General features: G+C 45.6%; 1 protein-coding gene across 1 annotated transcript in view; it reads right to left on the reverse strand.

Annotated features, from left to right (window-relative positions):
* Positions 1-2,794, reverse strand: part of fn1b (fibronectin 1b) — a 90,686-nt gene extending 87,892 nt beyond the window's left edge. Inside the window, exon 1 of the mRNA XM_048598615.1 lies at positions 2,448-2,794. Coding sequence (XP_048454572.1) covers positions 2,448-2,562 — 115 coding nt within the window. The 5' untranslated portion in view covers positions 2,563-2,794. The remainder of the gene's footprint in view (positions 1-2,447) is intronic.
* Positions 2,795-26,091: the final 23,297 nt, after the last annotated feature.

Here is a 26,091-nt window from a genome sequence, read left to right on the forward strand (position 1 = left end):
AAAGGTCTGGCACCCATGGGGGTTCATACAGCTCTACGCGTTGTTATCTCAGATTGTCCAGCATCGGCAGTTCCTACTATCCCAGTAAAACTCAATTGCTTGCCAAACGCAGCCATTCACGAGCTGAATTATGATTTTCACTGGCTTGAGATTATTACGAAGCTCGATAGGACTGGGGAGTTCACCCCGAACTCTTGTTTCTCTCTCCATGGGTGCCAGACCTTTCCTATCATCTGCTTTTACTTCAGACTTTCAGCATCTTAGAGTGTTGTGCTTTTGCATAAGCTCATCTGCTCTGATAAGTAAGCTTCTTTCAGTTTCTAATGAATCCATTAGGATTACACCGTTCAGTCCCGTGTCAAACAGGACCCCTACATGCACCTTCAACTCTCACTCTTCCCTTATAAAGGATGCAACCATCAAAGAAACAAACTGTAAAATCCATTTGATTTTAAGGAAAGTGTGTTAGAATTAAATCATATTATTTCCCCTCACAAATACTGACTGACCCAATGAGCACATAGGCATTAGAGAGAATGCAAAAGATTCACAAGAATGGTTTCAAAGAAAAAGGGTCTTCCAGTTACATGGAGAAGCTGAGATCAAAATCTTGGAGTCTTGGAGCAGGCTAAGGGAAGATCTGTTGGAGGTGTTCAAAATCCCAAGGGATATGGACCGAGTAGACAGGGACTGGTTGAAAGATCGAGAATCAGAGGACACTGATTTAAGATGGGTGGCAAAAGGAGCAACAGCGATGCAAGGGAAGTTTCTTTCACACAGCAAGTGGTTAGGATCTGGAATGCTCCGCCTGAGAATGCACTGGGGACAGATTCAATTGTGGTTTTCAAGTGGGTCATTAGATCATTATCACAGAATCCCTTACAGTGTGGAGACAGGCCATTTGGCCCAATAAGTCCACACCAATCCTCAAAAGAGCATCCCACCCAGACCCACCCCATTCCTGTAACCCTGCATTTCCCATGGCTAATCTGCCTAGCCTGTACATCCTTGGACAATGTCCCATGGCCAATCCCCCTAACCTGTACATCTTTGGACTGTGGGAGAAAACCAGAGCACCCTGAGGAAACCTACACAGACACAGGGAGAATGTGCAAACTCTACACAGTCAATTAAGGGTGAGAACTGAACCCAGGACGCTGGTTTTGTGAGGCAGCAGTGCTAACCACTGAGCCACCCCATTATCTGAAGGCAGGTGAGAGAATACAGGGTAAAGGGGGCAAGAGTGGCATATTTGAATGACTCTCTCAGAAAGTGCCAATCTAGACATGAAGCATCAAATGGTCTCTTTCTATGCCCTAAATATTCAACAATTCCATGGAACCCCTTCCAGGTTTCTAGCCAAGTGGTTGTACCTCGTTCGGAATTGCTTAAGTTAAACTGCAACTTCAAAATACCTGGTAAAGCTCCTTCTAACTAACCTATAACAAAAATTCCACCAGACCATCCACCCATCTGAATGGATCTGTAGGTGAATTCTGGGGTACATTCTCAGCGTACACATTAAACTTCAATGTAAAAGCAGCTCAGGGTGGATGCTGGTTTTAACCTGTGGAGTCTCCTCAAGCAAAAACTGATATAAACTACAATCACCCCAATTTAGGAAGCAGACACAGCAGTTTCTAAACTTCCTAATCCTGTTTCTCCCCCCACCCCCGAACTCCCCTCCTTCAGTGAGTGCAGTGGGACAGGACGTGATGTCTTCTGTTGCTGAACAGCCATTAAATAGTCAACATTCTGACCCCTTGGATGTTTGTATCAAAAGGTTCACACAATGTATTTTTTTTTAGATCACATCTTCCCCAGATTAGTGGGATGAAGATTACAAATAAACCATTTGTCTTTCTTCCTCTCACCTCAAATTATGGAAAGATGGAGCATGTAAAAAAAAACAATACGCCTCAGATGCAAGAGAAAACATAGTGGAACCACCCAGTAGTTAGGAGCCATCTGTGGTGAGAGGGAGAAAGGTCGTTTCATGCCCTTGCTTTTAAAATCTGCAAGTGAAACTTCAAAATATGGTTGGCGTTAAGGGAGAAAGGACAGAAAGGGGTCAGAATGTGCTATATGGCCTCATGTACACACTGTATTTAACCCCCTGTGCTGTGGAACGACCACAGGAGACATTCGGCCCCCAGTGCCTGTACTGGCTCTTTCGAAGGCTATTTTGATAGCCCACTCGGCCAAACTGTCGGCGAGAAGACAAGAAATTTGCATTCGCTCCATCGGCAAAACTCGATGCACCCCTGGTTTAACTTTTGGAATCAGCATCTGGACATCATTTAGTCATTAAGAACAGAACCAGAAGCAATGTGCCTGCAGAACGTTATAATGCACATGTTTAGAAAGAGTTTAAACGCACATTCTGTAAGGGGAAAAAAATGCATGTTAAAAGTTTCAACAAGATTCTCTTCCTCTGGAAGACTTACTCTGATTCTGGGTATTTCCATCGTACGGACTTTGCCTTCTCTTTTTGCCTGCTTGGCCGCTGACTGCACTCAGACACACGGCCAGGAACAAGACCCCGAGCATGGAGTGGTGCATCTTCCAGACACCAGCTCCCTCTCGCCCTTTCACAGCTCACTGAAGACAGCCAGATGCCTGACAATTACCCCCTCCGTGTTGAAAAGGAGAGAGAGAGGGTGGTGGGGGGGGGGGCTGGTCCAGAGAGAATTTGTGGTGGCGGGGGGTATACAGGGACAGAAAAAGCCAGACCAGAGAGAGAGAGAGAGAACCTCTCAGCACACCTTTGGCCAGTGAGTGAGTGAGTGAGTGCCTGCTTCTGCAGCCCTCTTTATAACGTTGTACAACCTCCGGACAGGATGGGTGGACCTTTGGAAGTTTGTGGAAGGGGAGGGGTCTCACTTTGGCTACATCAATAATATTTACAAGTCTGCCTCTGACATCACTGAGGACTTGGGTGAAAAACAGCCAGTTCAGACACTTATCAGACACCAGGCATCTCTCTTAAAGGGGCATTGCATCCCTGAGGCAGGTTTAAGACAACAGACATCCCTCATAAGGCAAGGTAGTCATTCTATAAAGTGAGTCACCGCTCGTCTTTAAAGACGGGAAATTCAGACTGAAATATTCTGTACATTTGCAACAAAGGAAAACACATGATTAAACTGAATTCAGCTTCTGTCTTGCCAGCTGTTTACTTGTGAGTGATTTTACTGAACAGTAACTTGACAAATCACTGCTGGGAAGGATTGGAAGTCTTTTTATTTTTTTTTAAAAAGGTACACCTAATCTAGGCTCCTTTTACCAGCTGGAGGGACAGCAAATCTGAGGCGGAGTGAGAGTTTGAATGTCAATAGGTGATCGAGGCGGCGAATTAAGTCCTCAACAAGACGAAGAGATGTTTGAGTTAATTCTTAAACATCTCTAAAGTCATCCGCCCTCCCCCACCCCCCCCGACACACACACACACACAAATCCTCCACGAGATCTGCAAACATTGTCTTCACTGAATCCAAAAACATGAGGTACAGATTTGTCCAAATATGTCTTGCAAAGCTGATTTTAAAAAAACACCCTTGTGTGAATTTTACATAAACTTGGTCTTCTGTTAAAAAAAAGGGGGAGGTGGGGATTCGGAGACAAAGGAGGTTGGGGGGGGAGGGGGTATACAGACATAAACCGAGACAGACTGGGTATTCAATCATAACCGAATGACAACCTTCCCGCCGCTTACGTGCAATAAACACTCGCTACTAGGAAGTGTGAGCCAGACATTGCATCTTTGAACTCGCTCTCCGAGCGTTTGCAGTGTTTATTTTATTTAAAACGTGGGCGTTAGAAACGTCGCTTTTGCAGTTACTTTCGGTGCGCACAACGCGGGAGAACTTTTTTTTAATTTTCGAAAACAAAGGTGAAATACCAGGGATGATGAAGGAAAAAGAAAACAAAAATTGCGAAACAAAACGCAGAAGGTCAGGCAGCATCTGTGGAGAGATACAGTTAATGTATAAGATTGATGACCTGACCCTTAAAGGTCATCCCAATTTGAAACATGTCGGTTTCTCTTGCAACCTGGCCTATTTCCTACATTTTCTTTTCCGTTCCAAGACTTGTCTTCTCACAATGCTCCCTCTTACACCGGGTCTCTCACCAGCTCTAAACTCTGCAGTGACCCAGGCGCAACCTGGTAGAAAATGAAATGTTACAAAACTCCACCTCGAAAGTGTTCCATTGTTTGTAAAGTACTCGCATCCTCCCGAAAGGTGCAAATTTTCAGCAGCAAAATACTGCTGTTTGGGGTATCTGTGATGAAACCGGAAACTGCTGGGGCTACTCAGTAGGTCTGGCATCTTCTGTGCAGGGAGGAACAAAGAGTTAAATCGATTTCAATGAGATTTCCTACGAACTGAAGGTGCAAAGTGTATCTTTTTTCTAAAGACAAAAATCGGTGAGTTACCAATGATGGGACGATGCCACAAGAGTCACAAAAGGACTGAGCATGCTGGAGAATCTGAAACAAAAACTTGCTGGAGAAACTAAGCAGGTTTGGCCAGCATCTGTGGAAGAGTCGCCAGACTGCGGACGTGAACTCTGCTTCCCTCCCGCAGACCTGACGGCCAGACCTGCTGAGTTTCTTGTTTTCTTGGCACAGAAGTTCAGGGTTGCTCCTAATGTGAAAGCTGAGAGAATCTCGGGGGAAATATTTTTTTTAAAAAGTTGAGACAGGAAGAGCTGCTTAAAAAAAGAGTAAACTAAACCCTTCAAATCAAATGCCTCTTTAAGTGAGGCTCTGTCGAGTTTCACTATTATTCTACGTTTGAATTTGGAAGGGGACGTCCAAAAACAATGTTGGGGTCCTGCACTTTAAATGAAGTAAAATGCCTCGGGGAGCAGAGCTTCTGGTTTTGTGTTAAGTGTGTGATTCATGTTTGAAGGACTAAGCGTCAGTGCTCCAGTATGTAGGCCAGGAACTCCAGATAAGAAAAGGGACGCCGCCTTGTTTAACCATTAAGCCGGGGACAAGGTAGATTGCCGAAGTAGTGAATGGTGATTCCCTGTCGGGCTTGGAAACATTCAGTGAGGCTGCCCTCCGGCCCTCAAGAGTCAGAAATACCCCATTCCCTGCAAAACTAACTAGCCAGAGTAACCACCCCAACCCGGGAACAAAGGGGATCCGTACTTATCAATGTGCATTTCGTGACAAGAAACTCATCCCATCTCTCTAACACCCATTTTAAGATAACTTAGCAAAGGCATGTTTTAATCGGTCGCTGAGTCACTCAGAGAGGGCAACTGGATCCTTGGAAGCCCAGGTTAACCCTGCTTTAATCTCGCACCCCCCCTCAATATTATGACCATAACTCAGCGCCATCGGTATTTAGCTCAAAGACAAACTACCAGACCACACTGCTACATCGCCAAAAAATGCAGAGCCCGTCACCTAGTACTTAGACACCATTCAACCTCAGCTGTTTGTTTTAACATTCTATAAAATCTCCCTCTCACTGGAGCATAGGGGGTTGAGAGGCGACCTTATGAACGTTTATAAAACAATGAGGGGCACAGGTATAGTTAATGGTAGTTGTCTTTTCCTTAGGATGGGGGATTTCAAGACAGGGGCCACATTTTTAAGGTTAGAGGAGAGAGATTTAAAAAAGACATGAGAGGCAATTCTTTTACACAGCGGGGATTGGCGTGTGGAATGAACTTCCTGAGGAAGTGGTGGATGTGGGCGCAGTTACAATGTTTAAAAGACATTTGGATTAGAACATGAATAGGAAAGGTTTGGAGGGAAAATGGGCCAGGGCAGACAGGTGGGACTAGTTTAGTTTGGGCTTGTGGTCAGCGTGGACTGGTTGGACCGAAGGGTCTGTTCTAACATAACTTTTTTAACATAACTTAGCAAAGGCATGTTTTAATCGGTCGCTGAGTCACTCAGAGAGGGCAACTGGACCCTTGGAAGCCCAGGTTAACCCTGCTTTAATCTCACACCCCCCTCAATAGTATGACCATAACTCAGCGCCATCGGTATTTAGCTCAAAGACAAACTACCAGACCACACTGCTACATCGCCAAAAAATGCAGAGCCCGTCACCTAGTACTTAGACACCATTCAACCTCAGCTGTTTGTTTCCGTGCTGTATGACTCAATGACTCTATGATTATGACTGTCCTGTCTCCCTTCTTAAATGTGATGTGCGCTGTACTTTGGCACAGTAATGGTGTCTCTTCCTCAGGACTACGGGACCCAGGTTCAGATCCCAAGGAAAGATCACTCAACCTGAAACGTTAACTCTGATTTCCCTCCACAGATGCTGCCAGACCTGCTCAGCTTTTCCAGCAATTTCTGTTTTTGTTTCAGATCCTGCCTGTTCCAGAGGTGTATCATAACAACTGCTTTGAAATACATCAATGTACCTCAAAAATGCTGTTCACCTCAGCCAGTCCCTATGGCCATGGTTCCCATGTTCTCTGAATTACTCACTGTCTAATTAATGACTCTCTTATATTTGTGAGCCCTATATTTAAACTTACCACAAAGGACAATGTCTTTCCCATATTATTCCTATTCATAATCTTACAGACAGACCACCCCTCCTCTACAGGAGACTAGCTCCAGCCTCTAAACCTTCCCTGAGGCATATGGCTTGTTGGGTAGAATCATAGAACCTCTACAGTGTGGAATCAGGCTATTTGGCCCATCGAGTCCACACCAACCCTCTGGAGAGCATCCCTCCCAGACCCAGCCCTGTCACTGTAACCCTGCATTTCCCATGGCTAATCCGCCTTGCCTGCACATCCCTGGACGCTATGGGGCAATTTAGCATGGTCAGTCCACCTAACCTGTGGATCTTTGTGACTGTGGGAGGAAACTGGAGCACCCGGAGGAAACCCACGCAGACACGGGGACAATGCACAAACTCCACACAGACAGTTGCCCGACGCTGGGACCGAACCCGGGTCCCTGGCGCTGTGAGGCAGCAGTGCTAACCACTGAGCCACTGTGCCGCCCCACAGCAGTGCTAGAAGCACTGTTTGTGTTTTCTCTAGTGCCTCAAGATCGTCCTTATAATATGGAGGTGGTGGATGACACTAATAGCATTCCAAAAAATGCTAAATAATGAAGGAACTGGGGGAGTGGGTGGAGATTGTGGAGTAAATGACTATCACTGGAGGGAAAAAGTACTGGGGAATCTTATGGGCCCAAAGACAATAAGTCCCTTGATTCTGATGGGATGCGTGCTAGATGTTAAAGAAACTAACTACAGAGATAGTGAGATAACAAGGTGTAAAGCTGGATGAACACAGCAGGCCAAGCAGCATCAGAGGAGCAGGAAAGCTGACGTTTTGGGTCTAGACCCTTCTTCAGAAATCTACAGAGATAGTCCTTTTCACTGGGAGTAATGTTTGAAGAATCCTTAGATTGTGGAAAAGTACTGGAAGACTGGAAAACAGCCAACATAACACCCTTACTCAAAAAGGTAGGAGACAAAAAAACAGGCAACTATAGGGCTGTTCTGAGGAAGGGTCACTCGTCCTGAAGCGTTAACTGTGATTCCTCTTCACAGATGCCGCCAGATCTGCTGAGCTTTTCCAGCAATTTTTGTTTTTGTTTCTGATTTACAACATCCATAGTTATTTCTCAAAAAGGTAGGAGACAAAAAACTGGCAACTATAGGGCTGTTCTGAGGAAGGGACACTCATCCTGAAACATTAACTGTGATTCCTCTTCACAGATGCTGCCAGATCTGCTGAGCTTTTCCAGCAATTTCTGTTTTTGTTTCTGATTTACAACATCCACAGTTATTTTGGTTTCTATCAACGATAGGCCAGTTAGCTTAACATTTGTGGTCGGAGAAAAAAAATTATTAGAACCCATTATAAAGAATGTAATGACACAGCATTTAGAAATGCATAGCAGAGTTAGCATGACTTCATGAAGGGGAAGTCGCACCTGCAAAATCATCAGAATCTGTTACTCAAAGCAGGACGGATAAAGGAAAGCAGTGGATGTAAAATATTTGGATTTCCAAAAGTTGTTTGATAAAGTACCACGTTTAAGTTTACTTAATAAGGTAAGGGCCCATGGTGTTGGAGGTAGTATATTGGCACGGATAGAGGATTGATTAACTAATAGAAGACAGAGTTGAGATAAAGAGGTCATTTTTAGGGGGGTAACCTGTAATTAGCGGAGTGCCCCAGGGATCAGTGCTGGGCCCACAATTATTTACATATAATGTTAATACCTTGGATGATGGAAGTGATTGTACTGATGCCAGGTTTGCGGATGACACAAAAATGAGTGACAAGGAAAGTGGGAAATGACACAAAGAGTCTATAGAGGAACATGGACAGATTAAGTGAGGCGGCAAAAACTTGGCAGATGGGATATAATGTTGGAAAATGTGAGGTTATGCACTTTGGCAGGAAAATGGAGGAGTTGAATGTTATTTAAATGGAAATATACTGCAAATCTGTAGCACAGAGGCATTTGTGAATCATTGTTCACAAATCATGAAAAGCGAAGTTCATCGGGTAATAGGCAAGGCAAATGAAATATTGGCTTTTACTTCAAAGGGAATGGAGTATAAAAGTAGGGGGGTTTTGTGAAAACTGTACAAAGCCTTAGTTGGACCATCTCTGGAGTACTAATGAACAGGCCCCTTATCTGAGGAAAGATATTACTGGCATTGGAGGCAGTCCAGAGAAGATTCACTAGGCTGATACCAGACTGTTTTATGAAGGAGAGGTTGAATAGATTGGGCCTGTGATCCTCAGAAGAATGAGAGGCGACATACAAGATTCTTAGGGGACTTGACAGATGGATGTGGAGCGGTTGTTTCCTCTTGTGGAAGAACCTAGGACCAGAAGACACAACCTCAGGGTGAGGGAGTCATCCATTTAAAACAGGGATTTCTTCTCTTGGATAGTAGTGAATCTATGAAATTCTTTACTGCAGAGGCTGGGTAATTTAAGGCTGCCTTGGACGGATTTTTGATTAGTAAGGGAATTAAGAGTTATAAGGAAAAGGCAGGAAATAGGACTTGAGGATTATCAGATCAGCCACGAGCTGACTGAATGATCGAGTGGACTGGAATGGTCTATGCCTCCTCAGACATCATGTGGAGCCCAGACTATTGTCAGGAGTCTTGAGTGGGAAGATGTGGCGTAGTGGGAATGTTGCTGGATTAGTAAGCCAGAGGATCAGGGTAACATCTGCTGCTGGTAGAATTTAAGCAAAGTAAAGCAAAAAAAGTCCGGAATGTAAAAGTAGCTTCAGTGACCAGCACACCACTATCATCTATTGCTATAAAGAGCCATCTGGTCCACTAACCTTCTTTAGGGAAAGCAATCTGCCATTCTTAACCAGCTTGGCCTACATGTGACTCCAGACCCCCAGCATTATGGGTGACTTTGAACTGTTCAAGTGGCTGACCAGGCCACTCTGTTCAAGGACAATAAATACTGGCCTTGCCCGCCGCGCCCACATCCCATGAAAGAATTTTTTTTTAAAGCAGTGTGGACAAATCAAAGTTTAGCACAATTTTGGCAGCACGGTGGCTCAGTGGTTAGCACTGCTGCCTCACAGCGCCAGGGACCCGGGTTCAATTCAACCCTTGGGTGACTGTGTGTGTGGAGTTTGCACATTCTCCCCGTGTCTGCGTGGGTTTCCTCTGGGTACTCCGGTTTCCTCCCACAGTCCAAAGATGTGCAGGCTAGGTGGGTTAGCCATGGGAAGCACAGGGGTACAGGAGTAGGGTTGGTGCATGGGATGCTCTTCAGAGGGGTAGTGTGGACTCAATGGGCCAAATGGCCTGCTGCCACACTATATAGAGAGCCTAAGGACTTTCTGAATTCCATTTCAGCCTCGGGAAAATGGCATCATGTTTGCTTTTCTCGCCGCTACGTTAATCTGCGATATTTGTGTGTTCGTACCTCTCGATATTTTTACCTCATTACCCCACTTAGGCTTTTATTTTCCAGGGCGTGGTGGTGGGGCACGGTGGTGTGTTGTTTCTTCACATTTTGTACCAAAGTGCACACCTTCACACCCAATAGTAATGAAACGAATTTGCCATGTTCTGCAGGGTCGATAATGCCTTTGCTCTGAGCAGCCGCCCTCAGCGGGGCAGTGTTTAATTCCAGTCCCATCTGTCAGTGTAGTTTACTGAAGGCTCTTGTGGGTAGTTACAGTGTGAATGAATCAACATGAGGCCACTGTGTTTTGGTCGGAATGTTCCAGCTGTTTTTTGAGTCCAGGCCATGAAAGGTTCAGTCTTCACTTTTGACTCATTGCCTGCTGGCGGGAAGGAGAGGACTTAGGGGTTGGTGGGGGGAGGGGGTGGGTGGGGTACGGTGTGGAGATGGTGGATGAGGTTAGGGGGGTGTGAGATTGCAACATGTTGCCACTAAGGCTGATGCAGCTTTGCCCAGTCAATGAGAGCGAGGGCAAGTTTGCATTTCCTTTTTTAAAAATCTGTAAGCCCCTTTTGCTTTTAAAAGTCTGAACACTGTCTCAACACGCCACCTTCACCATCTGATTCAGAGTAGCATGCTCTGGTTAATAAACGTACAAAGGGAAAGGCTTTACTGCAAGAATTTTCAAATTCCTTGCCAGAAGCTCCAAGTGACTGTCCTGTCAAGAAACCCTACAACAGTGTATAATAAAGTAAACATTATTCAAGCCTATTATCAGTAAATCCCTATTTATGTACCGTTCGGACACTGGAGTTGAGAAACAGGAGTGGGGTATTGAGAGAAATTTATAATAATGAAAATTTACCCTGAGATATTAAAAGCTTAATCACTTTAGCTCATAATCTCCTGGGATTCCCTTCCTAACTTCATCATCCCTTTCCCTTTCTCATCCTTTAAGATGCCGCTTAAAACAAATCTCTTTGACCCTGTGTCCTCATAAATCTTTGTGTGATTAGGTATCAAACTTGGTTTGGTCCTGCTGCTGTGAGGTAACTTTTTACTATGTTTAACGGCGCTCTATCAATGCAAGTTGTTGTTTGTTCCTCTGGTGTTAGAAAGCAATTGTTAGCCGAGGCTTATAATTTTTCACTGGGCACTTTTTAAATGCCACCTTCCTTCCTACTGGTGCCCGGGGTCAGTGACTGAGAGACCCCTGTCCTGTTCTGCCTTTTAGTTTTCAGTTCGATACTGGTCACGCTGAGCTCTCCCATGTAACACGGAGCCTGGATTCGCTTTTAGCAACATGCATTTACCAGCCGTGATCTGTTAGTTATCAACTGAGGCTCAGATGTAGCAATCGCACCTCTGAGTCAGAAAGTTGAGGGCTTCAGAGCCCTTTCAAGAAAGAGCTAAGCACGAAACAGACCTTCCCTGTGAGGTTAAAATCGAATCAGAGATAGTAGGAACTGCAGATGCTGGAGAATCCGAGACAACAAGGTGCAGGGCTGGATGAACACAGCAGGCCAAGCAGCATCATAGGAGCAGAGAGGCTGACTGCCTTTGTTGGAGGTGCTGCCTTCTGGATGAAACTTGAAACCTGGCTGTTCCCTCGGGTATACATTAAAAATTCCACAGTACTGTTTCACGGGTGGCACGGTGGCTCAGCGATTAGCACTGTTACCTCCCATTGCCAAGGACCTGGGTTTGGTTCCAGCCTCAGGCGACTGTTGATGGACTTTGCACGTTCTCCCCGTGTCTGTGCAGGTTTCCTCCGGGTTGCTGTGGTTTCCCCCCAACAGTCCAAAGATGTGCAGGTTAGGATGGATTGGCCATGCTAAATTGCCCATAGTACCCAGGGATGCACAGACTTATGTGGGCTAGCCATGGGAAATGCAGGGTTGCAAGGATTGGGTGGGATGCTCTTTGGAGGCTCAGTGTGGACACGATGGGCTGAATGGCTTGCTTCCACACTGTTGGGATTCTACTGAGAGGGGTGCCTCCTTTCAGATGACAGAGTAAGCAGAGTAAAAGATTCCACAATGCTACCTTAAAGGAAAAAGCAGGCTAATTTTCTTCATGGTCCTCAATCTAATACAGGTCACTAACACATTACAGTTTGTGAGAGCTTCGTCATTTTAGCTCACAATCTCCAGGGCCCTCACATTTGTTATATTACAATGGTGATTATAATTTAAAAGGTATTTAATTCATTGTAAAGTGCTTTGGGAAGTCCAGGTAATATATAAGGTTCTATAGAAATGTATATCTTTCCCCCTAAATCTAGTAAATTAACGCCTTCATTTGGAAGGTTCCTGTTAATACTTGTTCAGCAAGAACAACTAATAACAGGACATTCCCAAAGCCAAACGCTGCAAAGTACTCCAGAAAACCAACAGATGAATTCCACGAGAGATGTCCTCAGTGCAAATGTATTCCCAAGACGCTATTAAATCTGGTGAAACTTCTCTGGTATGTCAGTGCCCTGTTCAGTGCAAAAATGTGAAAGTATGCACGGAACAATACTAACAACGATTACCTCTCAGGTCATTCCAGGAACTGTGCTGCCCATATCCTAACCTGCAATAATCCTGTTCAACCAAAAATCCTAAACTCATGGGCCCAGGCCCCCAGTCCAACACAGCTTTAATTTGGAAATTCATGGCCTTTCTTTCAATTCTTCTGTGGCCTCACCCCTCCCTTTCTCTGTAACCTCCTCCAGTCCAACGACCCTCTGATATCTTGGCACTCGTGTAATTCAGGCCCCTTGAGCATCCTGATTTTAATCCCCGCATTTTTGCTGGCTGTGCCTTCAGCCAGACACATTCCAAAGTATCCAGTAAGCTCTGGAATTCCCTTCCTAAGCTTCTCTCTTCTTTTCAACGCTCTAAATTTGCTTCTTTGATAAAGCTTTTGGTCACCAATCCCTTATATCTCTTTAGGGGACTCAGTGCCAAAATTTGTCTGAAGCTGCCTTGGAGCATTTCTTTTAACTGCATTCAGGGTGCTATGTGAACGCAACATGTGGTTGTTAAACAAACCAGTGTTTTAATTGCTGGCTGATTTCTTAAATTGACACGACATTAGTGCTTCCTAAAAACTTTGTGGATTAGGGAGTATCATAGTTTATCACAAGCCTGTCCACATCAAGCATAGTTTTTACAGTGTAGGCTGACTTTAAGAAGCAGTCCTCTGTTCACCTCATTTGCAGGATGGCATTTGTTCTTCAGCTCACTTTTATTACGATATAAAATTGTATGTACACTAATAAAATGGAGATATGGCACATCCCATCAGAAGAAATTCCTGGAGAGCAAGCTAAGTGGAGGAGAATGCGTCTCCATAATGGCTAATGATAGAAGCAGAGTAGACCATTCAGCTCATTGAGTCTAATCTACCATTCAATCCAACTGTGGAGTGCCAGCACTCCACTCACCCATCCATTTCTCGTATCCCTCGATTCCCGAAGGGCAAAAATCAACACTTCATTTTCCGCTTGGGGACCCTACAGCCCTCCGGACTCAATATTGAGTTCAATAATTTTAGGGCCTAAACTCCCCCATGTCCCAGCCCCCCACCCCACACACCAGGCCTTGTTACCACATAGCTTGCCATTACACACCCGCTGTTGTTAGTCACTAACAGTCCCCATTAACAACTATTCACCCTCTCAGCCTGATCGTTAGCAACTCCTTTGTCTGTCCAACTGTCTTTCTCTCTCTTTGGGCTCTATCCCATGGTTTACTCCCTACCCCACCCACCTCCCTATTTTCTGCATATAAACTGACGTTTTCCCAGCCGCCATCAGTTCTGAGGAAGGGTCCCCAGGCCCCAAATGTTAACTCTGTTTTCTCCTCCACAGATGCTGCCAGACCTGCTGAGCTTTTCCAGCAACTTTGTTTTTGTTCCTGATTTACGGCATCCGCAGTTCTTTCGGTTTTTATTAAACATTTGTCTGTCTCAGCCTTAAATGTTTTCAATTGTGTACCAACCACGACCCTCTAGGGCAGATTATTCCAGAGATCCACAAGCCTTTGGGTGAAGAAAAATCCCCTCACCTCAGTCCCAAGTGATTGGCTCCTTGTCCTGAGAGTTTGTCTCCAGAACAAGGTGTTGACCCCGACTGAGTGTTGCAGACTGGCACATTCCAAGGCCCAGGACTACGTGCTGAGGGATGCATCTGAGCTTGGGGAACCTGCTGCCAAGATGCAGTGGGGAAAGACCATTGTCTGAGGCCTTCCTGCTTAAGTTAAATGGGGGTCCGTTCAGTTATCGGACACTCCTAGTAACTCAATGCATGCAAATATAGACTTGTATGTGTCAGAGATATCTTTGGTTTGTTTAGATAGAGTCAAACTCCAATGCCTGTTTGTTTCCTTGATATTCTACTGTACAGAACTGAACTGCATTGTGACTATGTATATACACAAAGATTGTTTTTATGAATAAAGTATAGTTTTGAAGTAAGAGCGTGCCTCCACATTTTAAATCCCGCTGCCAGGGAAAATGATTTCTCAGTTTCTACCCTGTGCAGCCACTTAAACATTTGTTTCAATACATGTTTCAATGTGATCACCTCCCATTCCTCCCAGCTCCAGTCATTGTAGGCTCAATTTACTCAATTCCATCACGGGAACCAATCCAGCAAACATTCTTTGTGCCGGCTCCAATGAAAATATAAACTTCCTTAAATGGGGAGGATAAAATTGCACATAATATTCCAGGTGAATATTTCACACCAAAGCCTTATATGATTGTAGCAAGACTCCTGTCCTCCTGCAATAAAAATGGGTTGAATAACAGAAAGGTTCAGTGAGGTTGACACTGTTGATGAGATGCATGTAGACTTCCAGGAGGCATTTGATAGAATGCCATGCGACAGACTCGCAAGAAACTTTCGAGCTCATGCAATAAAAGGGACGGTACTGACATGGAAACTAAATTGGCTGAGTGATAAGAAAAAGTCAGAGTTGTAGTCATAGAGTTATACAGAACAGAAACATGCCCTTCAACTTTTTCATGCTAACCAGATATCCTATAAAAATCTAGTCCCATTTGCCAGCTTTTGGCCCATATCCTTCTAAACCCTTTCTATTCATGTACCCATCCAGATGCCTTTTAAATGTTGTAATCGTACCAGTCTCCACCACTTCCTCTGGCAGCTCATTCCATACATGCACCACTCTCTATGTGAAAATGTTGACCCTCAGATCCCCTTTAAATCTTTCCCCTCTTAGCTTAAACCTATGCCCTCTAGTTTTCCTACCCTGGGAAAAAGACCTTGGCTATTCACCCTAACCACGCCCCTCATAATTCTATAAACCTCAAAAGGTCACCCCTCAGCCTCCGATGCTCCGGGGAAAATAGCCCCAGCCTATTCAGCCTCTCCCTGTGCTTCAAACCTCCAACCCTGGCAACATTCTTATAAATCCTTTCTGCACCCTTTCAAGTTTCATGTCTTTCCTATAGCAGGAGACCAGAATTTAATGTAGTACTCTAAAGGTGGCCTAACCAATGACCTATACAGCCTCAACACAACCTCCCAACACCCATACTCAATGCACTGACCAATAAAGGAAAACGTCCCAAAGAGAGAGTAATTGTCAATAGATAATTTTCAGGCTAGAGGAAAGTTTTAAGAGGAGTTTCAAAGGACTGGGTACTGGGTTCCTTTGTTTTCCTGAAGTATAACCAATGATCCAGATCCGGGTGTGCAGCGGATAATTTCAACATTTGCAGATGAGACAAAACTTGGAAACATTATAAACTGTGAGGAAGACAGTGTAGAACTTCAAAAGGATGTTGACATGTTGGTGGAGTGGGCAGATAGGTGGCAGATGAAGTTCAATGTACAGAAGTACATGATAATGTATTTTAATAAGAAGAACATGTACAGTAATAAAATATAAAATAAGCAGGGCTACACAGACGTAGATGGAGAAGCAAAGAGATCTGACTGTATAGGCGCACAGATCGTTGAAAGTGGCAGAACAAGTTGATAGTGCAGTTAATAGAGTATTTAGCATCCTGGCTTTTATCAATAGGGGCATAGAGTACAAGAGCAAGAAAGTGACGTTGAACTTGTATAAAACACTTGTTAGACTTCTGTATTATGAACAGTTGTGGGTGCCACACTGTTGGAAAGATGTGAACGCGTTGGAGAAAGTGCAGAAGCCATTTATAGGAAAGGGTCCAAGGTGAGAAGCTTTGGGTATGAGGATAGATTGAAGAAGTTGGGACTGTTCCCCTCAGAGACAAGGTTAGGTGGAGAGCTGAGAGAAGTTTTCAAAATTATCAGTATGCTGTTTGGTATAGATAGGGAGAAACCGTTCCTGCTTTTAAAAGGGTCAAGAACAAGAGGGCATAGATTTAGGGCGATTTGCAAAGGAAGCGAATGCAGTGCAAGAAATAAATGTTTTCCCACGATAAGTGGCTCAGATCTGGAATACGCTGCCTGGAAGTGTGGCAGATGTAGGTTCAGCTGAGGGCATGGAATGATTATTTAAACAGGAATAATGTGCTAGAGTAAAGGGAAAAGGCAGGAGGATGGCACTAAGTCAAGATACTCATTCAGAGAGCTGATGGGTCAAACACTTGCCCATCACTTTATGCCTTAACACTCATGTGATTCTAACCCATTTACCTTCCTCACTTCTTGCAGTATCTGTATGCTAAGATTGTTTGCATTTGGTGTGCAAGCATGCCTGAATTAGGGGAGGTGATGGCCTAGTGGTATTATTGCAGGGCTATTCATCCAGCAATGCAGATAATGTTCTGGATGCCCAGGTTCAAATCCCACCATGGCTGATGGTGGAATTTGAATGCAATAAAAAAAATCTAATAATGACTGTGAATTGATTGTCAGGAAAAACCCACCTGGTTCACTACTGTCCTTTAGGAAAGGAAACTGCCATCTTTTCCTGATCTGGCCTACATGTGACTCCAGACCCACAGCAATGTGGTTGGCTCTGACCTGCCTTCTGGGCAATTAGGGATGGGGCAATAAATGTTGCCTGGTCAGTGACAAACCCATCCCATTAATGAAGAAAAGAAAAAAAAATCTTGCAACATGAATACTGACAAATTTACACTCTTTGAAAAATATCCTGCCTTTCTATTCTTATGATCTTGCATTTCTCTGTATTAAATTGCATTTTGTTGCTTACACACATAATCTACCTATTTATTTTATGTTTGTGTCCTCCTCACAGCTTACATTGCCACCTAGCTCAATCAGCAGCAAGCTTAGACACACTATTGTTTGCCTAATTCGTTAAATGTCTGCAATGCAGGGATTTGCTTCACTTTAGAAATTCTCATCCATCTGCCCCATACCCCTACATTTTCTTGCTCCCCTATTTCTGTAAGCTTTCCATCCCAATGAGAAGCCTGTTCACTACATTCTCGCACTCTCTCCCATGCCCAAATTCTGGTCTTTGGTGCATCCTGATGTTAATCATTGACTCTTTGCTGGCCATATCTTCAGCTTCCTAGTCCACAAAATTGAAATCATCTTCCTCTCCCTCCTGTTCCCCGATATGCCTTGAAGCCCACATCATTGACCTTGACTGAGCTTCTAGCCATACGTTCACAAGGTCCAATGTCTGTTAATGCTCCTGTGAAGTGCCTGCAGGAATACTCCTCTATCCAAGGTGCTTTGTGAATGCAAGTTGTTGTTGAACTGATCTCCCCGTCCCTCTTTCAAAAAAGCTAAAAACAAGCATGATTTAGCAGTTTATCGCTGTACTTCCAACAAGTAGTGTCACTCAGGAAATTCCAAATTGTTGTGAAAAGGATTAACTTTCACAGAGTCCACCATTATCTTAACTTGTGTGGAGACTTAAAGATAACTTGTAATACTGGAAGACGCATGTTATTGATCCCTGCCGTCTTACTGAGAGTGTCATCTTACATTTAAGATAATTCAAACATACGATAACATGGACATAGAGAAATCATTTTGTTCAATTTCTACTTACCAACTCGACAGCGGTGCCCTTCAAAAAGTACTTATTTTGCTGTAAAACATTTTTGAGATAGTCTGACATTTGTGAGCAGTGCTACAGCAATGCAAGTGGGATTCTCATAACCCAGGCCTGGGTTAATGCCCTGACATGCAGCTGGTGCCACTTCAATTCAATTAAATAAATCTGAGATGAAAAGTCAGATTTAGAGTCATACAGATGTACAGCATGGAAACAGATCCTTCGGTCCAATTCGTCCATGCCGACCAGTTATCCTAAATTATTCTGGTCCCATTTCCCTCTAAACACTTCCTATTCATGTACCCATCCAGATGCCTTTTAAATGCTGTAATTGTACCAGCCTCCAACACTTTTCTCTGGCAGCTCATTCTGTACACGCACCACTCTCTGCATGAAAAAGTTGCCCCTTAGGTCCCTTTTAAATCTTTCCCCTTTCAACCTAAACCTATGCCCTCTAGTTTTAGACTCCCCCACTCTGGGAAAAAGACCTTGGTTATTTACCCTATCCATGCCCCTCATGATTTTATAAACCTCCAGAAGGTCACCCCCTCAGGGATGCTCCAGGGAAAATAGCCCCAGCTTATTCAACCTTTGCCTATACTTCAAACCCTCCAAACCCGTCAACATTTTTATAAGTCTTTTCTGAACCCTTTCAAGTTTAACAACATCGTTCCTATAGCAGGGAGACCACAACTGAATGCCATATTCCAATAGTGGCCTCACCAATGTCCTGTACTGCCCCAACATGACACCTTGACTCCTATCAGAGATAGTAGGAACTGCAGATGCTGGAGAATCCGAGACAACAAGGTGTAGAGCTGGATGAACACAGCAGGCCAAGCAGCATCATAGGAGCAGAAAGGCTGATGTTTCGGGCCTAGACCCTTCATCCTATGCTCAATGCATTAGTCATAGAGGTCTGCAGCACAGAAGATGGCCCTTCAGCCCATTGAGTTTGCACTGGTCAAAAACAACCAGCTAACTATTCTAACCCCATTTTCCAGCACTTGTCCCATAGCCTTGTATGCTCTGGCATTGCAAGAGCGCATTTAGATATTTCTATCTGTATCAATCTGAGTACACATTTGTAGGAGTGAACATAACAATATCACGAGTGTAAGAACTCACTCTCAGGCAGACCGAAATAAGTTCTTACTTGGATTAGCTTGCAAGTGATTCCAATGTGATTGAATCTTTGTCCACTGACCCGGCCCAGCAAGCCAATCAGGGATTGGGCAACAAATTCTGGATATGCCAGCACCACCAATACCCCATGAAAGGATAAAGAGAGAAGAAAAACAAGGGGACATAACCGTGGATTGTTCCAGAAAAAGCTGTACTTCTTTAGTTAGCTTGCTTGACAGGACGTCCAGTTCACACAGCAGATGGGGTGGCCTGGTGGCTTGGTGGTTAGCACCACTGCCTCACAGAACCAGGGACCCAGGTTCAATCCCACCCTCGGGTAACTGCCTGTGTGGAGCTGATGCATTCTCCATGGTTTCCTCCAGGTGCCCTGGTTTCCTCCCACAGTCCAAAGGTATACAGGTTAGGTGGACTAACCATGGGAAATTGCCCCAGGAGCATGCAGGCCAAGTGGGTAAGCCATGGGAGATGCAGGGTTACAGGGATTGGTTGGGATGCACTTTGGAAGGTCAGTATGGGCTCACTGGGCTGAATGGCCCACTTCTACCCAGTATGTGATTCTAAAGCCAACAGCACAGGTCCCATTCCTGCATGAGCTGACTTTGCCATGAAGGGCTCTCCTTCACAGCCTTTTTCCTCACCCCAACCCAACTTGCCTGAGGCATGGTGACCCTCAGGTCAAACCATCACCGGTTGTCTCTCTGTAATGAGAGTCCTTTGGTCTGGCAGGACTGTGGCAGTCAAAGACAAAATGGAGAGTGGAAATTCAGAATGAGCTCTGAGAGGCTTTCGTTTGCCAAGTTTTGAAAAGGTGTCAGGCCCAAGGCAGGTCAGTGGAGATGAGATACTTATCAGTTTGGATTTAGTTGAATAGCTCGACGCCATGACCGGCTTCCCCAACCCCCCCCCGCCCCGTGCTCCTGTCCCCCATTCTGGCTGCGAAGATGTAAATTTAAGATATGTATCCTTTGAAGTCTGTGTTTAGCCCTTCAGTCGCTTCCAGGACAAAGCAGAAATGTGTATCTGATATCTCACCCCTGCAGACTGCTGGCTCTGCAAATGGGCTCTCAAAATGTTGGCATTAAATAAACTGCAAAAAAACTGGAAAGATAAGAGGCCTTTTGATCCACCGGTGCTATTTTTTAAAAAAAACAAGCTTGCATCGAACGCTCATTAAGCTGTTCACATAGACAGTAGTGAGTCATCAGCTCTTTGAAGTATTCCAGTCAGTGATACGGATTCTCTACTATAGAATCATAGAACCCCTACGGTGTGGATGCAGGCCATTCAGCCCATCGGCTTCACATCGACCCTCTGAAGAGCATCCCACCCAGACTCAGTCTGAGCCCCCTACCCTATCCCTGTAACTCTGTACTTCCCGTGGCTATACCCAACCCAGTCTGGACACTACTGGACAATTTAGCATGGCCAGGCCACCCTAGCCTGCACATGTTTGGGCTGTGGGAGGAAACCGGAGCACCCAGAGGAAACCCACGTAGACACGGGGAGAGTGTGCAAACTCCTCACAGACAGTTGCCCGAGGGTGGAATCGAACCCAGGCCCCTGGCGCTCACCACTGAGCCACTGTGCCGCCCATAAGCTAACTGCTCACAAAAGGGTGGCAGGGTTTTGGAACTCTCTTCCAGAAATGGCAGTTGGCGCTGGATCAGTTGTTCGTTTTAAATCTGAGATCGTTAAGATTTTTGTTAAGCAAAGACATTCAGGGATGTGGGCCAAAGGTCGGTATATGGTGTTGGGCCCCAGGTCAGCCATGATCTCATTGGGCTGGAGGGGCAGAATGGCCTACACCTTGCTTCTGTGTTAACTCTGCTTCTGTCTCCACAGATGCTGCCAGATCCGTTGAGTCTCTCTAGCAGTTTTTCTGCTTTCACTTCAGATCCCCAGCATCCAAAGCATTTGGACTGAAGGATACCAGCAAACCAGCATTGGAATCTGACTTTCATCCTGGACTGGGAGGTATCGATCCCACCGTATCATTTCAGGCATCAAGCAAGTCGTCCTGTGGTACCTTGGCCAATACTCACCCTGGATTCAATCTCTTTAAAGGAAAGAGATTGTCTGTTGTCATGTTGCTGATTCAGTGATGGGGCAGGGGGCCACAATTATGTCTCCCTCCGGAGGAGGACGCTCTTGAGGAGGCAAGGTTTGCATTTATATAGCACCCTTCGCAACCGCGAGACGTCCCAAAGCCTGAGGGGGCAGGTACTGAGGCCTCATCACTGTCAGAGCACTACGATTCACCTCAGTACCATTGAGGTAGGACTGTTTGGGGGGTGGGGGGGGGGTGGGTTAGGGTGTGAGGTTGGGGAAGAAGTCAGTCAGGAGATCCTTTGTGAGTCAAGTTTCCACTGAGCTCCAATGGGTATCGTACACATGCGGGTGTTAGGTGAGGCTGTCGGGGCTATGATGGAAACGGGGCGCAATGCTTCTGCAGTTAAATGTCCTGCTCAGCCACGACCATTTGGACTCGAGGTGCACTAGTTCCCAAGTCCAATGAAGTGGCATGAAGGCACTGTGGCTGAGTAGGTTATCGCAGCTGCCTCTCGGCGCTAGGGACTTGGGTTCAATTCCACCCTTGGGAGGTTATTGCACATTCTCCCCATATCTGTATGGGTTTCCTCCCATGGTCCAAAGATGTGCAGGTTAGGTGGATTAGCCATGGGTTATACAAGGGGGCGGTACAGTGTCTCAGTGCTTAGCACTGCTGCCTCACAGCACCAGGGAGCTGGGTTTGGTTCCACTCTCGGGCGACCGTCTGTGTGGAGTTTGCACATTCTCCCCGTGTCTGCGTGGGTTTCCTCCTGGTGCTCCGGTTTCCTTCCACAGTCCCAAAGATATGCAGGTTGGGTGGACTGGCCGCGCTAAGTTACCCATGGCATTCAGGGATGTATAGATTAGGGGGATGGGTCGGGGTGGGATGCGGTGTGGACTTGTTGGGCTGAAGGGCCTGTTTCCACACTGTAGGGATTCTAAGATAGGGTGCGTCTGGGTGAGGCGCTCTTCAAAGGGTTGGTGTGAACTAGATGGCCTGAGTGGCCTGCTTCCAGTCTGTAGGGGTTCTATGAAGGGATCATGTTTTAGAAGGACATTGCAGTCAATGAGGAGCCCAGCTCACTGTAAAGAGAAACATCAAACAGAATGGAAATAAAAGAGCCTCCATTTCCAAGATCCTCCTACCCCCTGCGAAGATGGTCTAACCTCACACATGCTGTGCCGTCTCGCCAGGTCGCCCTGAAGCTAGTTAAACCACTGCAGTGCTGGAGGGAGGTGAAGCAGAATCTCTCCAGACCATACACTGCCAGCTGGAATTGCAAAGACGCACAGACCCCAAATCACTTTCAAATGTGCCTCTTGCAGTTCAGGAGCCAGAGAAGGCAACACCTCTGCCTGAGGTCTCTTTTCGCAAGATTACAGTGCGCAATTTCCTATGAAGCAAATAGGACCCCTTCCTCCAGAAATTGAAAAGACCTTAAGATGTCGGTAACCACAGCTTTCAAATAATTGCCACCAAAAGCCTGGGGATTGGATGAGTTTTTTATTTATTCGTCGTGGTCGTTCAGATCTAGAATGTACTGCCTGAAAGTCTGGAGGATGCAGACTCAACATTAACCATCGAAAGACAAGTGAGCAAACGCTCCAGAGAGAAAAAAATAATCAGGCTTGGAGGTGTGAGTGTGACTTAATTGGATAGCTCTTTCAAAGAGCTAGCATAGTGACTGTGGGCTGACTGGCCTCCTTTTGTGCCGTGGCTGCTTTAGCCGCAGCGATCTGCTCCACGATGAGGCGCTTAATTTTGGGGAAGGGAATAACCAGCTCTTTGTGATGAGGAAGCAGTTTTGCTGAAGAACCCTTGCTTAGATTTAAGATGACACCCATCTGCAGGACTGTTGGAGTGACCCTGCTGTGTAATGCTCTGAGCATTGATTTCTCTTTCTCCCCACAGTGTTCGCTCCTGACCAGACCTCCATCAGTCAGGAATGCAGGACAGGATTCCAGTTGCCAACCATCCGGAGCGAACCCTGGAATCTCGAGGAATTAAAGACCGAACGCTAGGGGGGCCACAGCAAGCACAAACCTCAGGTAATAACGATACAGCTGCTGAAAGGGAATTGTGCTCCTTTTTTTTTCAAAAAAAAACAATTCTTTTGCACATTTTTGTTAATACTGGACTTGTTTTGACTGACAGTCAAGAAACACCCAGTTGGCATTTGAAGTGGTTTTCTGAAGAAGGGTCCAGGCCCGAAACGTCAGCTTTCCTGCTCCCCTGGTGCTGCTTGGCCTGCTGTGTTCATCCAGCTCTACACCTTCTTATCTCTGGCAATTGAAGTGGTTGTTCTGCTTAATTCTGATTTTTCTGGATATATTGAAGACTTCATGTGACAAACCTCCAGCAATACATGCAGTCAACATTCGCAGACCCAGTGTCTAGCACAGAGCTCAACCTAACAAGAACAGAATACAGATATTCGATGCAATGAATCTATCTTTGCTCGAGCCTTCGAGGGATTGGAATAATAAAGAGGTGATCAAGACTCAGTAAACAAGAATCTTAACCCTGAAAATTAAGGGATAGAACTCCCATTACAGGTAAACAAACTGCAGTTCAACTCTGCTGTGCTGTACCGAAGTGGGGGTTACACTGTCGGAGATGTGGTCTTTCAGACATGATCTTAACCTCAGGTCCTATCTGCCCTCACAGAAGCGTGTAAACCACTCCACGGCACCAATGGATTGCAAAGGAGAACAGAGAGATCTCCTTAGGTTCCTGACCAATATTTGCCACTTAAGCCGAACAACTGCAAAATAGAAAACTGGTCAGGTCATTACCACGTTGCTGTCTGTGGGAGCTTGCTTTGCAGCAAAGGACCACAACCTTCGCTAAAGTTCAGCAGTAGTTACGTTTCAAAAACGCTTCATTGGATGTAAAGATGCCTTGAGGTTGTGAAAGGTGCTATGTAAATGCAAGTCTTTATATGTATATATCTTGAATGGAACAGATCAGAAGCAAACCCAGAGACACAAACTTGTCTGGAGTGCAGAGTTCAAATTGCAGATGTGATGCAGAGAAGGACAGGTTGGAATTTGATCTGGAACTCAGCTCCACGGTGTTTTTTTAAAATTCATTTACGGGATGTGGGCATTGCTGACTAGGCCAACTTTTATTGCCCATCCCAGAGGGTGGATAAGAGTGAACCACGTCGCTGTGGGTCTGGACTCACAAGTAGGCCAGACTAGGTAAAGGCAGTTTCTTTCCCTAAAGGATATTAGTGAACTAGATGGGTTTTCCCGACAATCAGCAATGGTTTCATGGCCATCATTAGACTCTTCGTTCCACTTTTCCTTAAAAACTGAATCTCCTTAGAAACTGAACCCGAATCCTTGAAACATTATCTGGATTCCTGGATTAACAGGCCAATAGGCCATTGCCTGCCTTTAAGATCTGTTGAGATCACTGTTCCAGAAATTCCAGCTTTCTTTGGAGTGGACCTTGCAACACATGACCTCCTGACTTGAACTGCCGCCCCCTCCAAAAGTCTTTAAAACCATCTCGCTGATATTTCCATAAGCAGTACATTTAAAGCGCAAAGAAAAATTGTAGAACCCCCTACAGTGTGGAAACATTTGGCCCCATCAAGTCCACACTGAACCCCCTGAAGAGTACCCCACCCATCCCTGCATTTCCCATAGCTAATTCACCCAGCCTGCACAATTTAGCAACACCAAACCACCTAACCTGCACATCCTTGGAGTGCAGGATGAAACCAGAGCAAACCTGCAAAGGCACAGGGAGAATGTACAAACTCCACACAGAGAGCCACCTGTGGGTGGGATTGAACCCAGGTCCCTAGTGCTGTGAGGCAGAAGTGCTAACCACTGAGCCACCATGCCACCCCGCCACCCCAATTATTTGCCCATGCAGTCCCCATCCTCAGTAATTCCTGCACTACATGGCGCCACCCCCTGCCTCTCCCAATCAGCTTTGTACCCATTCCCCGCTTCGTAAGGAAATTCTGGAATTTAAAGGCCACTTGCTCCCATCGAATCCTGGCAGAAACTCAAAAGTGCTGCTGAGTCGTTTCTTTTTAAGTTCAGTTGCTGTTGGAATAGGGGTGATTGCTGCTCCCAACCTGTATGTGATGAGCCGAATCAACTGGACGTGATGGATGACCAGCACTTGGTCATTTTGTCTGAGCAATTGATCACGGGTCAGGTTACCAGCTGGGCTTTCTGCCTGAGCATGGAGTCACGGCTCAATTCAGGCTTCCACCCAAAGAATTGATCCTCTGACTGTGCAGCGTTCCCTTGGTGCCGCACTAGAAGTGTTGGCCCAGCTCATAGGGCCAGGTGTCAGACTCTATCTAACCTTATTGAGTGAAAGCGTTACCAATCGCGCCAAGCTTCAATGCTCTGGTTACTCCTCTGCCTCTCCTCTGGAAAATTGAAACCTCTTCCTCTGCAATGTCACTCAACAAATGTCATAGGGTCATAGAGTCACACAGTACAGAAGAGGTCTTTCGGCCCATTGAGTCTGCGCTGCCAGAAATACACTAAATCTATGCTGGTCCCAATTTCCCGCACTAAGCCCACACCTTCCAATGTAATGATGCTTCTTTGAATGATCAAATTAATGATTTACTGTCGTGTGCTAATTACAGTGAAATACAACAAAATACAGTGAAAAGCTTATTTGTTTCATTTGTCGCCATAATCCGGCGCCATAATCCGGCGCCATCTCGACAGTTTAAGAATCAGAGAAAACGAAAAGATGTAGCTGAAAGGGGAGTCCATCTACGGGAGAGCCCCGAGCCGGCTCAGAACCACACCCGCCTCGCCCGACCCGACTAATGCCGAAGGTGCCGATCCTCAGGCTCCATCTTCCTCCGCTGGGCCGACTCACCTTCACCGCGGCCCGCACCGGGCATACCGACATCGGAGATTGTCGCGGAGGTCGATGTTGCAATGGAGACCTCCCGTCGAACTCCAGGCGCCACGTTTCGCAGCTGGGCCTACATCTCTGGCTTCACCTCAGGACTCGCTCTCCCCC

This window comes from Rhincodon typus, chromosome 7 (genome assembly GCF_021869965.1).
Source record: "Rhincodon typus isolate 14 chromosome 7, sRhiTyp1.1, whole genome shotgun sequence".
NCBI classification, from domain to species: Eukaryota; Metazoa; Chordata; class Chondrichthyes; order Orectolobiformes; family Rhincodontidae; genus Rhincodon; species Rhincodon typus.